This window comes from Podarcis bocagei (assembly GCF_964188305.1).
Source record: "Podarcis bocagei genome assembly, chromosome: 11".
In the NCBI taxonomy this organism is placed as follows: Eukaryota; Metazoa; Chordata; class Lepidosauria; order Squamata; family Lacertidae; genus Podarcis; species Podarcis bocagei.
Genome location: NC_138136.1, coordinates 47037576 through 47054604, shown reverse-complemented (window position 1 = coordinate 47054604; position 17029 = coordinate 47037576). Strand labels below are relative to the sequence as shown.

The 17029-nt window shown below is 44.7% G+C and overlaps 1 protein-coding gene across 3 annotated transcripts in view; it reads right to left on the bottom strand.

Moving 5' to 3' along the window:
• The window catches only part of FYB1 (FYN binding protein 1), a 49463-nt gene extending 33782 nt beyond the window's left edge, over window positions 1-15681 (bottom strand). For all 3 annotated transcript variants that reach the window (XM_081212763.1, XM_081212764.1, XM_081212765.1), the window contains exons 1-2: window positions 15582-15681; window positions 2217-3348 (exon numbers count right to left, since the gene is read on the bottom strand). In XM_081212763.1, the coding sequence (XP_081068889.1) occupies window positions 2217-3348; window positions 15582-15584 (1135 nt within the window). In that variant the 5' untranslated portion in view covers window positions 15585-15681. The remainder of the gene's footprint in view (window positions 1-2216; window positions 3349-15581) is intronic.
• Window positions 15682-17029: the final 1348 nt, after the last annotated feature.

Genomic DNA, 17029 nt, shown 5'->3' with positions numbered 1-17029 from the left:
GCAATATTTTTTTAAAAAAAGAAGAATAGCAACCCAGCAATATATATATGCTACACATGTAGAAATACACTTATAAATAGATATTTAAATTATTCATAATTGCATGTATAAGTTGCTTTTTTTTCTTAACTCAAAAGTGACTTATACAGCACATGCATTAAAAGCAGCACAAAACTGTTATAATGGTGAAAACAAAAGTATGGCTATGCATCTTTCATGGTGATGGATGTTTAAAAATAATAATAGTGCCCATTTCCCCCCCTTCCTGGGGTGAATAGCATCCAGGAACGCACTTTTTGGTAAAGTGTATTTGTATGTTTCTCCTCAATAGACAAAAAGAACAAACTTTTAGAAATATTATAGAAAGCGATTCAACAGCAAGCCTAGCGAGTTATGTAATAAGTGTCCGAAAAAAGTAAAAATAAAATAAAACTAAGAACAAGTTGAAAGTGAAAGTTTAGGGAGGAACACAACAAGTTCCGTGCATTTAATTTGAGATAATGATGTAGCATGAAATAATAGGAAGCTTAAAGTGATAGTTAGCACAAGGAGTAGCTCGCATTTATACATCATTCAACAGGTGTTCCTGATTATGGAGGTGCAACAATGGGGGAATGTTAAACTGGCCAGCTTTCTACTTGCCATTCAGCTATCGCAGGCACAGGAGCTCTGTCCTGGTCTCAGTTCTAACATTGTGGTCACCTAGACTGCTGTAAGTCCGAAGCAGTAAAATGGGGGTTCACAAATTTGGAAAAGGCAGATGGTTGATCCTTCTGGAACTTCACCAGTTCAGAACATAGATGGGGGATGGCATTATTTAAATGTTTCCACACATCCAAAATCCCCTGTGGCAACCTTCCCTAAAATTCTATCTGATGTGCTAGTTTACTTTTGTTTTCAACATGAAGGAAGCTTTCTACATGAGAAAGCTTTGAGACTTTCCTGTTTTAATTCCAAACAGGGACAGGTTCAGAAAGGCTGTACAGTGGTACCTCGGGTTACATACGCTTCAGGTTACGGACTCCGCTAACCCAGAAATAGTATCTCGGGTTAAGAACTTTACCTCAGGATGAGAACAGAAGTCGCACGGTGGCAGCGTGGCAGCAGCAGGAGGCCCCATTAGCTAAAGTGGTGCTTCAGGTTAAGAACAGTTTCAGGTTAAGTACGGACCTCCAGAAGGAATTAAATACATAACCAGAGGTACCACTGTATACTGATTTCCCCTCTGCCCCCACCCTGCTGCCCCTTAGGATGAATGAACATAACTGGACTTTTCATCCCCATATATACTTCTAGCCTTCCTGCTGGTGGTCTAGGCTACATATTACACGCAGAGGCATACATGGGCATCCACAAGAGTGGGAGAGGGACAGTTATACCCTCCACCCCCACATGGACCAGAAGCCCCATTTTCCAGAGTTTTATGCGTTCGTAGAACCTGAGATATGAGACAAAATGTATGCACACTATTCTTCTCCATTTTTTGGTGAGAAACTAGGCAGTGTCCCCCACCTTTCACTGTTCTACTTAGCCTCTCTCCGCCTGGGAAAAAAATATATCATTGAATGTATATAACTTTTCCTCAAGACCGCTTTCTAATCAGGAAAAGCAATATCCAGAGTGATGATTTGGCACCAGAAAGTCAAAGGGGGTGTCGGCATAGAGTGAGCAGGTGCTTAACCATTTTCTCTTGTTACTGTTCCATCCTTCCAAATAGCCATGTCTAGCAGGGTCTCCTCCCTCACGAAGTTCCCAGTGCAGGCAAACACACATTAAGAAGGGAATTTCACAAGGTGGGAGAGTCCTTAGGGGCAGCTTGGAGTGGGAAAGGGCAAATGGGGAAAGGATAACACATTCCTCTCCCGATCAGCTCTGTGGATGCTGTTTCCCCTGTTTAAAAAGTGCAATCAGGGTAAAATTGCACCCATCTCTTTTACTACAATTCAAGCAGTATATGCATTTTGGTAAACAAATGAAATAAATATCTAGCGTGGCCCAGTCAAAAGCTCTAGGTAATCAACAGAGTGAGAGAATCAGTGACAATGGAACATTCCCTACTATGCAATAAAACACAATTCAGTACAAGATGTATTGGGGAAATATTTTTACACGGCACATTATTATTATTATTATTATGTCCCCACCACCACCAGCACAGATGAGCTTTTTTCCCACCTTGCATAAAACCAACAGCAAATAGGGGATGAATAACTCACTTTCTTCGGTGTATTTCCTGAATTTTTCAAGGTTCACCGTTGGAGGTCTGCTGGGTTTCTGCGGGGCCAGACCTAATTTGACTGGTGGAGGGATTGCCTTCCGTCTCGGCAAATTCTTGTCCTTCTCTTCTTTTTCAGAGTTACTATCCCAAGGTCCTGTTGTAGTCGCCCTGGGCAGACCAGTGAATTTAGGTGCTCCAGAAGTTGGCCCAGAATCCTCTTGAGAGACTTTGAAAATATTCTTGGCCACACTTGGCCTTGGTTCTTCATTGCTCGGCTGGCCGTAAGATTTTGGGAGGGCCGGAGACAGGTTGCTCTTGTCAGAGACATGTCTCAAGGCTACACCAGGGAAAGGGCTGGCTGTGGAATCCACCCCATTGTCTCTCTTTCCTTCGGCATCCTTGGCCATTAGAAATGAGTTGGGTTTGGGTTTGAGGCCTAGTGGGCTTGGAGAAGTCGGATTCAAGGAGGGGTATTTCTTGGGAGCCTCTTCATTGGGGACAGGATGTAGACCTGGTTTCTTCCCAAGGGCTGGCTTCAGAAAATGAGGTTTGGGGTCATTCTCCTGCGAGGCTGCGATTATTTTTTCTTTAAATCCAGCTGCCACTTGAGAGACAGGCTTTGTCTCGTTTCCTTGAGGTTCAGGTTTAAAATTCGACCTTGGTAGCCCTGGTGGCCTGAGTTCATTTTTTGGTGCTGTGGAACCAGGCAATCTGTTGTCAGGAGGCTTTGGGAACAATGGCTTGGATTCAGCTTTTAGTCCGTCAGTAGGTTTGGGACCCAAAGGCCTAGGAAATCCAGGTTTTTCATTCGTTTCCCTGTTAGCTGCCTGCGCCAGGGCAGCAACCTTGCTGGCCACTGCATTGCTCTTCAAATGGGGTGGCTTTGGGTCCTTGTCTGATGTGTCAGGAACAGAAGGTTTGGTGCCCAAAGGTGGTTTAAAAGATGGAGATTTGTGGATGTTGCTGGGTCTGGGAGGTGCAGCGGCATTTTCCAGGTGGTTAAATTTCTCAAATGCAGTCCTCGCCACCGACGGCGGCTGTCCTGCTGCTCTGCCTTGCCGGCTCTCAACCTCCCCGGCTGGGTTGTTGCTAAACTTTGCCATGATGGACTTCACATTCGTCTTGCCATCCTACAAATGCACAAAGAAGATTAAAAAAAAAAAAAAGATGAAGAAGCCGAGTGAGAAGTTCTTTGCAGCAACGTTCGCATATACTGTACTTGGAATGGGTTTCCTGGTCTGAGGCTTGTGAGGCTCCTGATTGGTTAGAGATATCTCAGCATTCAACTTCCTGTATGGCTAAAGATGTTCAACATTTTGCTACATACTCGTTGTGGTTAAAGTATTATTTCAAGGCGTTTGCTGCAGACAAGCAGTTTTGCTGACTGGATCTGGCCTTGCTATGTCTGCTGAAATTTCCCCCTTCCCAACGTATTTGCGGAACAAAGAAGTGATATTATGACCTAAAATGTATGTAGCAAGTGATACTGCTAAACCCAGCAGTTCTGTCCTCTCATAGTGCATGTGTTGTTGGCGTCCTTACAGCCTTGTGAGGTGAGTTCAAGCCTTCCTTACCTCACATTTCATGCTACCCACTAACATGAATCCTGCACACATGCTGATTGCAGCAGACAGGTTTTGACTTTCTTATGCTTGCAGGTTGTCACAAGCTGTAAACTGGCACTGTAGACTGAAGCATGAACCAGTCTAAGAAGCATGAAGTCAGAAACTTGAAAACTTGACATAAAAGCCCTGTGGGGCAATGAATGTGCAGGTCAGCATGTGCCACACACTCATCCCGTTTTGAAACACGAACCTGTCGATTTTCAAGACAGAGTGGTCCATGAAGGACTAGAGCAGTGTTTCCCAACCGGTGTTCCGCGGCACACTAGTGTGCCGCCAGACGTTGCCTGGTGTGCCGTGGGAGGGAGGCGGGCGAGTCGGGCGGCGAGACGCGGGGCGGCGGCGGCGAGCAGCGGCCGCCCAGCGCGGGGCTCTCGCCGTCTGCCTGCCTGGCTGCCTGCCTGACGCGCAACCCCCCGGCGCAGGCGCCCCGCTTGTTGACACGGGAGGGGAGGGGGGAGAGGAAACGCTGCTGGTGTCGCTGCTCCTCGGCGGCGGCTCCTCCTCTCAGCCCGCCCTGCCTATATTTGCACCAATCCCCGCCCACTAAAGCATTCGCGCCTCCCAATGGGAAGCCTTGCCGGGCGGCGGGTGCTGCTGCCTGAGAGTTCTGAAGCCACGCCCACTTTCCCAGAGACTGGCGGTTCTGAGGGATCCAGGGCAGGGCCGGCGCGCGCGCGCTTCTTGCTGCCCGGGCGCTTGCTCTAATCCCGCCTTCCCTGGGAGGGAGGGATGGCGGTGGCCGCGAGCGTCCGGGGTGGGGCGCGCGCTGGCTCTCCCTGGCGGCCCCCGTGCCTGGCGTTCTATCAGTGCGCCTCCTCTCTCTTTCCCCACCCATCCTCCACGTGCTGCGCTCTAACCCGGAGTTAGAAGCGAATTAGAACACGCCCCCCGTGTGTGGTGTGTTTTTTGTGCTGCTCCTCTTTTTTTAGGGCTTTTTGGCGGCTTTTGGGACGGCGTCGAGGGGTGGCCGCCTCAGCTGCCGCCGTCCCTCAGTCCCTCGCTCTGCTGCCTCCTCCCACCCCAGCAAGGGGGAGGGAAAAAACTTTCACTTTTGTGCGTCCCTCCCGGCGTGACGCTGCGCGCTGACGTCACGGGGCGGGGCTTTAATGGTGGTGTGCCGCGAGATTTTTTTCCGGTAAACAGGTGTGCCGTTGCCCAAAAACGTTTGGGAAACACTGGACTAGAGAATGTGCCAACTGAAGAGTTATCAAATCAGGCTGACCACATAAGGATGAGACATTAAGACCTGGGAGGTTTCTATTTATACCAGTCTAGAAATCATGTAAATGTTGGAACATGACAATGAATCATGGGCGATTTACTTTTGCCACAACCATTCACTTATTTATGAGAAAGTAAACAGGAGTTTGCGAGAGGGGAAGAAATCATTTCACTACTCCTTTCAATTCCACTATTAAAAATTTAAATCATTTAATTTATTCAGCTTAAATCATTTAATTAAATCATTTAATTTTTTACTCAGAGCACACGCATTGAAATTAATGAACATGGTTAGCTTAGGTCCATTAATCTCAACAGGTCCACTCTGAAACCTAGCTGAATGCTGCCCTTCTTTATCACAATTGCGCTCATTTTATTATTGTTTTGGAGCTAGTTCATTTATTTCCATAAATCCCATGCCACTGATGGGTGACCCAGGTAGGCTTCTGTTGCTTGTAACATTGGTGTTTTCTATCTGAACAGTCTCCTGTTCCTCAAAGGTATCAGACCTCTGAAATTTCAGACAGACTGAGGAAATGGTACTGGATTTATAGGAAATTTTAAAGTGACAAGAAGAGGAGTTACCAGGTGGTGGGCAGATGGATGTCTGTCTGTAAGCAGCAGCAAAGTACAGTACGGCAGAGCAGAGGAACTGAGTAGCAGACCAAACCTGCTCTACCTGTATATCTGTGAGCGAAAAAAGCCTACATTACAAACATGCTGTTAACCTCAAGGACTCCCTCATCCGAAGGGAGGAACACTGAACTCAACAGTGCTGCAATTGGACCTCCTCAACACTAGGGGAAGTGGGGAGCATGCAACAATCTATAGCTATGGTGTTAAGGGGCATTCTTGTTGCATTTTCATTTCTCACCTTGGAAACTGCTGGCATCCCTCCACCCATCACCATTGTCATCACCACCATAGCCAGCTCTGCCCTGCAACACTTTTACTGGCACTTTCTGACGCAATGCCTTTCCTACTTTAGGATTTCACATTACTTTCTGTTTTTATTTGCAGATTATGCCATCAGGTTTCCTGCATTGGAGAGGTGAGCACACCTGGATTGCACTGAGTGAGCGTCACCTTGGGAAAACCAACCTTCGTGATTATCTCCCTTGCCAGGTAAGTATAGCTATAGCTTTGTTTGCTAGATTATTATTCTGATTATAATTTTTTAAAATTCCATTTTAATCCTATCTTTAGTCCAAGGACTCAAGGTGGCATACATACTTATCCTCCTCCCTATTTTATCCTCACAGGGTTAGGCTGAGAGGCAGTGACTGGCAGTGAGCTTCATGGTTGAGTGAGGTCATAATCCGATACTCTAAGCACTGCACCACACTGGCTCTCGTTTGTAGTAAAAGTAGCAGCAGCTAGTACAGTGGTACCTCTGGTTACATACTTAATTCGTTCCAGAGGTCCGTTCTTAACCTGAAACTGTTCTTAACCTGAAGCACCACTTTAGCTAATGGGGCCTCCCGCTGCTGCCGCACCACCGGAGCACGATTTCTGTTCTCATCCTGAAGCAAAGTTCTTAACCTGAAGCACTATTTCTCGGTTAGCAGAGTCTGTAACCTGAAGCGTATGTAACCCGAGGTACCACTGTGCTGGGGGAGAATTCGGTTCGGTTTTACTTAATTCGCACTTCCCGAAGCAGTGCATGAACTGAAACACAGCCATCTTCAACATTTGCAGTTCTCTGAATTTTGCGATGCAGTTCTCCAACCAATCGAAATGCATGCAAAAATGCATATGTTGGGGGGGAAATACACATACAAATGCATGTATTAGTGAAAATAACATCAAATGCATTCTATTATGCAAAACTGCATACCCATATGTATATATTAAAAGAAATGCATACTCAAATACTGGTGAGTTTTCATGAAAAAAGCTTAAAAAAATGTCTCCGAACTGAGGCAGAGTGCTGAGCATGATATTTAAGTGGGAACAGAAGAAGGAACTGGTATGTGAATTCATGCGCCTTCAGAAACAAAGGCAAAGTCCGTGTGATTTCTGGAGCAAGAAAAGGCTGCAGTTCTTCATTTACAGTATTTATCATTTAGGGCTAGATCCTAGGATTATTTATTTATTTCATAATGTGTTGGTATTTTTAGAGCCACGAGTTAATTTTGAGCATTTCAGGGTGGTAGAGATATGTCCCCGCAGGACTGCTCAGCACACACACTGTTCCTGTTTAGCACACACACTGTTCCTGCAGTAGGGACAACCAAGGGAGGCCTGCAACAAAATGTTGCAGCATGGAATACTTCTGTTCAGGGTTCCTTGGAAGCAGAGCTTAGTAAAAGTATGATCCTCGAAGGCATTTAGCCTGTGCCCGTATCTCAGATGGGCTAAATCAATTCTGGCTGCTAGCAACGCAAGGCCCAACGCAGCTTTGAGGTGGGCAGCTGGTGTCCCACAAGGAAAGCCCCAAAATTTGCCTCAAAAAATTATCTTGTAGAACCTCTAGTTCAGATTTGAAGCCAATTCCCCATATCTCAGCCCCGTAGAGCATTTGGGTGATGTTTTTAGAAGCAAATATCTTAATAGCTGGGTTGATTAACTGTCTGCCCTTTGAATGGAAGAACCTATATAGTTGCCCAGTACAACTGCCAGATATTAGCTTAATTGCTTCCAGATGGGGCTCAATAATAATAATAATAATAATAATAATAATAATAATAATAATGATGATATCTGCATGCTCTTCATTCTTTTTCCAGTTATGAGAAATTTTGTCATTTCTACCACTATGTACAGATATCTTCTTAGATGTTTCCTTCCTGCTGTACTTTGCATGCCTTGACTTGCTTTACAGCTAAGACAACACACCATTGTCTTGCTACTGATAAACTTCAGTGCTGGGTTTTGCATATGGTTTCATTATTTGGCTATGATGGCCTGAAAAGAGAAATAAGAGCTGTTTGCCCTTGGATAAAACTAAGGTCCTTTTCTATCTGTGTGTATGATTCAGACAAATAGAATCAACAGATTACTAAAAAGCTACAGACCAAACACAAGACAGTTGGAGAGGAGTTCCCACGTTCAGTTTCCAAATAAGCCATTTCTTTGTAAAATAATCTAGGGACAAGATCATACAGAAGGGCACCCGCTTGGCAAAAGCTACCCTAGACCACTCCATTCTCCAAAGAATGCGAAGCTGTTGCAATACTTTCTGCCACCCTGAATCATTCTCTTTGTCCTTTACTAGTCAAATTAAGGCTTTTCACACACTGTTATTTCCCCTTCAAGCCCTACATCAGCTGACATGAAAGAGAGAGAGAAGAAAGGGCAAGGAAAGAGGAAGATGAAACATTAGCCAACACTGCCGAACTTCTCTCTCTTTTCTCAACCTCTGTTTTACTGTCACAGAAGGAGAACGTACAAAAATATTCAGTGTGTGCTAACAGTTGAGCAAGCCTTGCGGTTTCCTTGCCAGGAGGGCTAGGCGTACATTTATTTACAAACCAGCTAAAGTTCTGGAGCTAACACTTGTAAAGGACTCTCTACAAGTGTGTGATTTGGGCCTCCATCCTTCAAACTGGGATGTCCTAAGGCTATACTTCCTTGTAGCTTTCAGGGACAATTGGATGAAGCTTGGCTGAAGCACGTCTACTTTTGCCACCAGGTCTACTCACGAGACAATCCTTGGGGCACCGTGAGAGAAGGAAGAGGCAAGGAGTCCCAGACCAAAGAGCACAGTAACCATCAGCTCCTGGAGATGGCAGGAGAGAACTGTTGGGGCAACCTTCTCCTCACCTTGCCTTGAACTTCTTGAGATGTTTCTGTTACTGACTACAACAAACTGTATGAATGGAAAAGAGCTTGGCAAATGATAGTTGCCATTTTCTCCCACATAATAGGGGTCAAATTAAATGTGATATGTTTCTACAGCTCTGTATTTTTTCTTTGCTGAGGAGTAACTGAAGGGCCTAGATTAGGATTAGGAGTGTGGTATAGCTTGACCCTAGGAGATACCCAACAGAAGAAGTTAAATTTTTATTAGCATTCATTGGCTAAACTTTCAAAAGGCTGCACACTTAGGGACTGGCTTCCCCCTACCCACTTCCAGTCTCAAGCCCCCCTCCCTATTTTGTGCTACAACCAGGGCTAACCCTACTGTTAGGAAGGGGTGGGGAATCCAATTTGGCTCAAGGGCCACATTCTTTTCTGGCAACCTTCCAAGAGCCACATGCCAGTGGTGGGTGGGGTCAGAGACCAAAGTGAGGGGAGCAACAAATGTAAATCAGAGTTCAAGGAGGGTGTGAAGCAGGGCTGGCGAGTAATGTGGCCTGGGGGCAGGGCCAGCCCATCCATGAGGCAAATGGAAGCAGCTACCTCAGGCAGCGAAATGCTAGGGGCACCCATCCCAAGGAGTGAAAAACGGCAGAATCTTTAGTTACTGTCCATATATAAAGGTGGTTTATATACCTCCCAAGGGACGTGGGTGGTGCTGTGAGTTAAGCCTAGGGCTTGCCGATCAGAAGGTCGGCGGTTCGAATCCCCATGACAGGGTGAGCTCCCATTGCTCGGTCCCTGCTCCTGCCAACCTAGCAGTTTGAAAGCACGTCAAAGTGCAAGTAGATAAATAGGTACCACTTCAGTGGGAAGGTAAACAGTGTTTCCGTGTGCTGCTCTGGTTCATCAGAAGTGACTTAGTCATGCTGGCCACATGACCCAGAAGCTGTATGCTGGCTCTCTCGGCCTATAAAGCGAGATGAGCGCCGCAACCCCAGAGTCGGCCACGACTGGACCTAATGGTCAGGGGTCCCTTTACCTTATATACATCCCACCTTTTCTCTAACATGCTAACATTTTTTTTAACAAGGCACTCCCTGTCCCACCAAGGTAAAACTCAGAACTATGCTTTGTCTGAAAGAGCTTTCAGAAAATAGGCCTTGTTGCTGCAGGATAGGGATAGATGGATAGCAGGTACTAATGTGATATGATCACTCTCTTCTTTATTGCCTTTAATTTAGCTGGAAATCAAGATGTAAAAGAAATTGAGGAGAATAATATACAGGGAAACTTATGCAGTATTAACCAGTGTACATGAACTCTCCTCAGTCACGAATTAACCAGGTGGCCTTAGGTAAGTGATGATGGCCTTCACCTCAGTTCCCCATCTGTAATCTCCAGAGGAAACAGAGCTGGCCTGCATTGCTGAACAGTTGTAACGATTCTTGAGATTATGCATGTGCATTATTTTGATCACTCAAGGAAAAAAGTGCTACACAGATATTAAGTATTAGTACAATCCAGAGTCCTCCGCCTGACATATTGTTAAGAAGCCCATTCATTCCAGAACAAGGCTGTACCTTCTATTCCATCTTAAATTTGCATATGTAAAGCCTCTGTGCAGTTATTTGTGCAACACATTTGCCCATGGCCATGAATTCACACAGCTAATCCGCTTCCTGCTCTGAGCAAATGCAAAGTAGATTTAAACAAACTGCCTGAAGTATCACGTAAACCTCCAATGGGGCACTTCTATATCACATAAGCATTGTGGCTGAGTGGGAATTTGAACCCTGGTTTCACAAATCCTAGTCTGGCACTCTTAACCACTATGCCATACCGGTTTACAATGCAGAAGGTTGTGTGCAATGTTAGTCCTACTCAAGAGTACCCATTGAAATGAATGGACAGGACGGAAATTAGGTCCATTAGTTTCAACAGGTCAGCTCTGAGTACAATCGAGTTGGATACAACCTATTGAGTTGAATGTTTTAGGAGTCTATTCTACCCGATGATGCTATTGTAGTGCTACCTGCTTGATCTTCCTATTGGTTTAAGTGTTATCTTTCAACTTTAAACTTCAGTAAATATAAACAAAAAATGCCCCTTCCCATTAAAAAGGCATCTTTTCAAACGTGGTGACTCACAGGGATACATGGGTAATTTTGTCTCTGTGATTTCCTCTGCGATATGACCTCATGTTTACCTTTCAGGTTAAGGGACGAATCTGCATATGGTCAAGAATCCTTGGCAGTTTAAATATCCCAGACTATGCATGTGTATTTTGAGTGAAAATACTAATGTATTAATTTATTTAACAAAATGTATGTGCCCATTGATTGTAAGAAAAACTTTACGTGGTTTACAAAAATAATCTATTTTTTTATTTTATTTTTAGAGCAAGTACATATTTGAACACATATTTAAATATGCCTTCTAAAGTACCGCAAGCATTTAAATAGTATTTTAGAGAAAATATTCATTTAAATATGTATTTAAATATATGTATTTAAATAGATATTTAAATGCATATCTTTAGAGGAGACTTGCTTTAAATGTCATAGATTAATGAGGAAAGGGATCGGAATTGAATTAATGGAGTTTTAAAAAATGTGAAAGTAATTTTTCTTTTAAAGCAAAGTTTGTCAAAAATGTTTTCCAATACTCTTTCCCTGCCCTGACTGAAATAAATAAATAAATAAATAAATAAATAATAAATAAATAAATAAATAAATAAATAAATAAATGCAAAAGAGCTCGGAGATCCCATTAGTAGAGTGCAAAAGACATCAGCGCACACTCTCCTTTCACCTATAGAAAGCCTCACGTTTCAAAGTGCAATTTCGCCCTGAAAATTGCATGCATACGATTGCAAAATGCACGAGCACTTTTTGCATATTTGTCAGGAACCCAAGACTACCTCTCTGCTGAAACGCTTTCCCTCCTGCTTTGATCTTCTTGTGAAGCAAGGCTTAAAAACTTGCAGAGGAAGATGTCTAAACTGCACACACTGCAGAATATCAAAGCCCCCTTTACCTCTTAATTGCTCCCTGATGTGCAGATGATAGGCAGGAGGGGGCTCTGAGAACCTGATGAAACTCAACTGCAGGCTGCATCCAACCTGGAAGCAAGGGCTTCACCACACCTGAGATCGCCCTGGCTGTTCTTATCTGATGCTATTTCACTGTAAAAGCAGGATTGCTGCTGAAGTTCAAGGGCCAGTAGAGATCAAATACAAGAATTTTGGCAAGAAAGTCCTTATCAATAAATTTTTAAAAAAGTATTTCCCTACTTATCAAAGCTGGCTATTCTTGGGGATGGGTGAAGAACATAAATTGCAGTTTGATTCCATAAAAGAGATGTTCATGCATCTCCTACCTAATGTCCACAGGTGTACACACACCATAAGTTTAAAGCACATTTCTAGCACACTGGGAAGAAACATGGGAACTGTAGTTCACCACTTGCAGAACTATAATTCTCAGCATCCTTCACAGTGCCCAGGGTTTGGAGGAAGGGGTTGGGAATGTGCTTTGAATGTATGGTGCGTAAGCAGGCCACTTTGGGCATGAGCAAGATGGCTGCCCATGTTGCAATCCTTCCTACAATATACTGGTTCAGTGGTTGGCCGTTGGCCGTTCTCTATAATGCTCTGCTAAGCACAGACTTAGAGGGATGTGGGTGGCGCTGTGGGTTAAACCACAGAGCCTAGGACTTGCCGATCAGAAGGTCGGCGATTCGAATCCCCATGATGGGGTGAGCTCCTGTTGTTCGGTCCCAGCTCCTTGCCAAACTAGCAGTTCGGAAGCACGTCAAGTGCAAGTAGATAAATAGGTACCACTCCGGCGGGAAGGTAAACGGCGTTTCCGTGCATTGCTCTGGTTCGCCAGAAGCAGCTTAGTCATGCTGGCCACATGACCCGGAAGCTGTACACCGGCTCCCTTGGCCAATAAAGCGAGATGAACGCCGCAACCCCAGAGTCGGTCACGACTGGACCTAATGGTCAGGGTTCCCTTTACCTTGACCTTTAAGCACAGACTATGGTGGACACTGATAAGAGTCTCTCTCACACACTTAAGGACACACACACACACACACACAGAGGGAATCACTGCATGAAGTCACTGAATAAAGTTACATCACTCTTTCTCAACTCCCAGAGTTAGGTGGAAGAGGTACAGAGCTGATTAGGATCTTCAGGGGAAGGTCTGAAGACCGCAGGTCCACACACAATTTCTCGATCCAGTCAAAGCCTCAGCCCCAGAAAAGAACAATGCGTACATAAAACAGTACCGTACTGGAGACGGCTTTTATCTTATATTTACATTTGGTCTCATCGTACAAAACGACGGGCTGATTAATCATTTTATCTGCAAACCCCTTACGTCTGCTCTGTCAAGGGAAATCACATAAAAACTATACAGAGAAGTAATGCAAATGTTAGTCACGCCACTTTGCCACCAATTTTAAGGTATTTCTCTAATTGATATTCTTCAGTAACATATCACATTTCTAAGAATTATACTTAGATCTCATCTTTCCTCCATGGATATCAAAGGGTTGTAAAGTGGTACCTGGGGTTACAGACGCTTCAGGTTACAGACACTTCAGGTTACAGACTCCCCTAACTCAGAAATAGTACCTCGGTTAAGAATTTTGCTTCAGGATGAGAACAGAAATCGTGTGGTGGCGCCGCGGAAGCAGCAGGAGGCCCCATTAGCTAAAGTGGTACCTCAGGTTAAGAACAGTTTCAGGTTAAGAACGGACCTCCAGAACGAATTAAGTTCTTAACCCGAGGTACCACTGTAAATTGTTTCTCTGCCACCCCCTAGAATTCAGGGGTGCCCAAACTTTTTCCAAAGAGGGCAAGATTTGATGAAGTGAACATGTGAGAGGGCTGACCAAAGTTGTTGTGATTTTACCCTAGGGCATATACTGCAACGGGGGGCGGATTAAATCGATGGGGGGCGGGTGGAACCGGACTTTGGACATGCCTGCTCTAGATCATTTACCTCAGCACCAACCCTGGGAGGTGGGTTAGGCTGGAAGAGAGATCCTAGTCCACAATCACCCATACCCTCCAACATTCCTCAGGTGAAAATAGGGACATTTCTCACTCCCCTGCAACTGACCCTCCTCGACCTCCCAGTTTTGTCGTTCCAACCCCTGCAGAACATTTCCTTCACCACTACACCAGCACACACACCAGCCTGAGAAAATCTCTTAATCCCAATTTTATTTTATTTTATTATTTGGTAGATTTACATAAAGAAAAAAAAAAGCACACTAATACAGTGGTACCTCGGGTTACATACGCTTCAGGTTATATATGCTTCAGGTTACAGACTCCGCTAACCCAGAAATTTTACCTCGGGTTAAGAACTTTGCTTCAGGATGAGAACAGAAATCATGCTCCAGCAGCAGCAGCAGGAGGCCCCATTAGCTAAAGTGGTGCTTCAGGTTAAGAACAGTTTCAGGTTAAGTACGGACCTCCAGAACAAATTAAGTACTTAACCTGAGGTACCACTGTAAGTTCATTTTAGAAAGTGGCAAGATTAGATGCAGATGCACAAAGCATTTTTTTTAAAAAAAAAATCTAGACTCCTTGTACTTTGCTCTGCTCCCTCTTTCTTCCCACCCAGACCCTGTCCTCTCCCTGCACCTCGGGGCCAGTGCATCATATGAGGCCTCGGCAACCATAGCCTCTCCTCCTTCTTGCCTGCTCTCCAGCAGCTGCTATGAGATGCCCAAGGGAGGAGGCTGATAGCGGCAGCCATGGGGGGGCCAAGGAGAAGCAACAGGGTGCTTCCTCGCAGCTGCCACTGCTCAGGACATCTTCCGCCCTGAGCTCAGCAGTTGCAGCACTGGTGGGGGAAATTCCAGGATCGAATCAGAAGCTGGGAAGACTCTTGTAATTCCGAGACTGGCCCTGGAAAATAGGGACACTTGGAGGGTATGGATTGCCCCATGAGCTTCATGGTTAGGTAGGAATTTGAAGCTGGAACTCCATACTCTTAGCCCAACACTAACCCATGGGTAGCCTACGTCTTGCAGATGTTGTAGACTTTATCTCCCATCGTCCCTGACCATTGGCCATCCTGACTGGGGCTGATGGGAGTTCCAGTCCAGGACATTTGCGGGGCACATTTACCGCCCCTCCTCCAACCACAACACAACTCAGTTTTGTCTACAACTTGTGATCTATGGAGACGAGTGCAGCCCACCAGCTATGTATGCATGGTGGACCACCAGGCTCTTGAGAAAAGCATTTGTGCAGCCTGTCTCAAATTGCAGAAAGAAAAGAAAAGACATTGTCATAGGAACATAGGAAACTGCCATGCAGCAACTCTGACCATTGGTCCACCTAGGTCAGTATTTTCTACCCTGAATGGCCGCAGCTCTCCAGGGTTTCAGACAGCAGTCTCTGCCCACCATGCCTATAGATGCTGGACACTGTACCTGGGACCTTTTGAATGAAAAACATGCACTCTGCCACTGGGCCATGGACCTTCTGCAGGTGAGGCACCAGGGTGTGGCTGACGGACAGCATTTGGCTCAGTAGATCACAAGCTGCGTGCAGCCTAATCGGCTGGTCTTGCTGAAAGAGTTTCTTAGAATGCTACACAGCTGCCCTTTCAAAGATATGAAATGAAAACGCATGCATCTGCCACTCATGACCACTGCTGCAAAACAGTCTTAAAGCTGTCTTATCACTTTAGTTTTTAATAACTATTTCAGTGAAACCGATGAAAATTAGAAAAGTCTGCACTTACCATGACAACAAAGTTCTTTGTGGGATCACAAGCCTGCTGAAAAACGTAGTGTTAGAAGAGGAAATTTTTTCTTTGTCCTTTTGCCTGGAACGGTTAACACTTTGAAAATAGGAAGTGGGCTTGTTTTTTTCTTTTCTAATCCAGCCTTCGTAGGAAAAACCAAACAAGTGCAATCCTTAGTTTGCATATTTTGATCCAGCAACTAGCACGGCTTGTAGCAGTAACCTGAAAATGCCCTGTAGTGCTGGAGGCACAAAGGAACTGGGAAATAAATAAACAAATACAGTGGTACCTTGGGTTACATACGCTTCAGGTTACATACGCTTCAGGTTACAGACTCCGCTAATCCAGAAATATTACCTTGGGTTAAGAACTTTGCTTCAAGATGAGAACAGAAATCGTGCTCCAGCGGTGCAGCGGCAGCTGGAGGCTCCATTAGCTAAAGTGGTGCTTCAGGTTAAGAACAGTTTCAGGTTAAGAACGGACCTCCAGAACGAATTAAGTTCTTAACCCGAGGTACCACTGTAATAGTAATTATTTTATTTTATTTGTACCCTGTCCAATACACGAATAACTAGAAAATCTCCAGCACTATATTAATGCACACATTTCCCGTTTTCTTGGTTTTTTTTGTCTTGCTTTTCTAGGAGCTGCAACAGGATAGTTGATTTACCATACCATATTTTTCCGTGTATAACACCCCCCCCCCCGTGTATAAGACGACCCCTATTTTGGGGGACTCTAAATTTAGAAAACGGGGGGTAGGGGGGCCAGAGTTCTTGAGCTTTTTTGGGGGGATTACTAAAAATCATCTGCCCACTCGCCACCTGCAGCTGTCAATCAACAGCCGAACAGAGCAACTAATGAGGCAGAATGATGTGTGGACAGTCTGGCATTTGTGATTGCTCTCAGTTTCTCATTTTCCCAGGCTTACTGTAAGCTTGGTTCTCCACATTTTCACATCAATTTGCATTTTTTTTAATAAATAAAAATCTTACGAAAATTCATTCACATTTTAATGTACATTTCTCCTAATATACACATTTGTCTTTGCCTAATACAGTGGTACCTTGTGTTACGTACCACCCCCTTTACAAATGATTCAGGTTACTAACCCAGAAGTAGATGCCCCTTGTTGCGAACTTTGCCCCGGGATGCGAGCGGAAGTTGCGCTCTGGCAGCAGCAAGAGGCGCCATTAGTGAAAGCTCGCCTCATGTTATGAGTGGTTTCCGGTTACGAACGGACCTCCGGAACGGATTAAGTACGTAACACGAGGTACCACTGTATATACTTTTCTGCAAAGCAATTTCCTATAACACAATGCACCTTTTATGTTATTTTCACTAATCTATGCACACCAGTATATACATTTTTGTACACATTATTTGCACTGCAAAATTTGAAGAAGTGAAAATTTCGCATATTGTTTTGAAAAGTGGGAATCAGG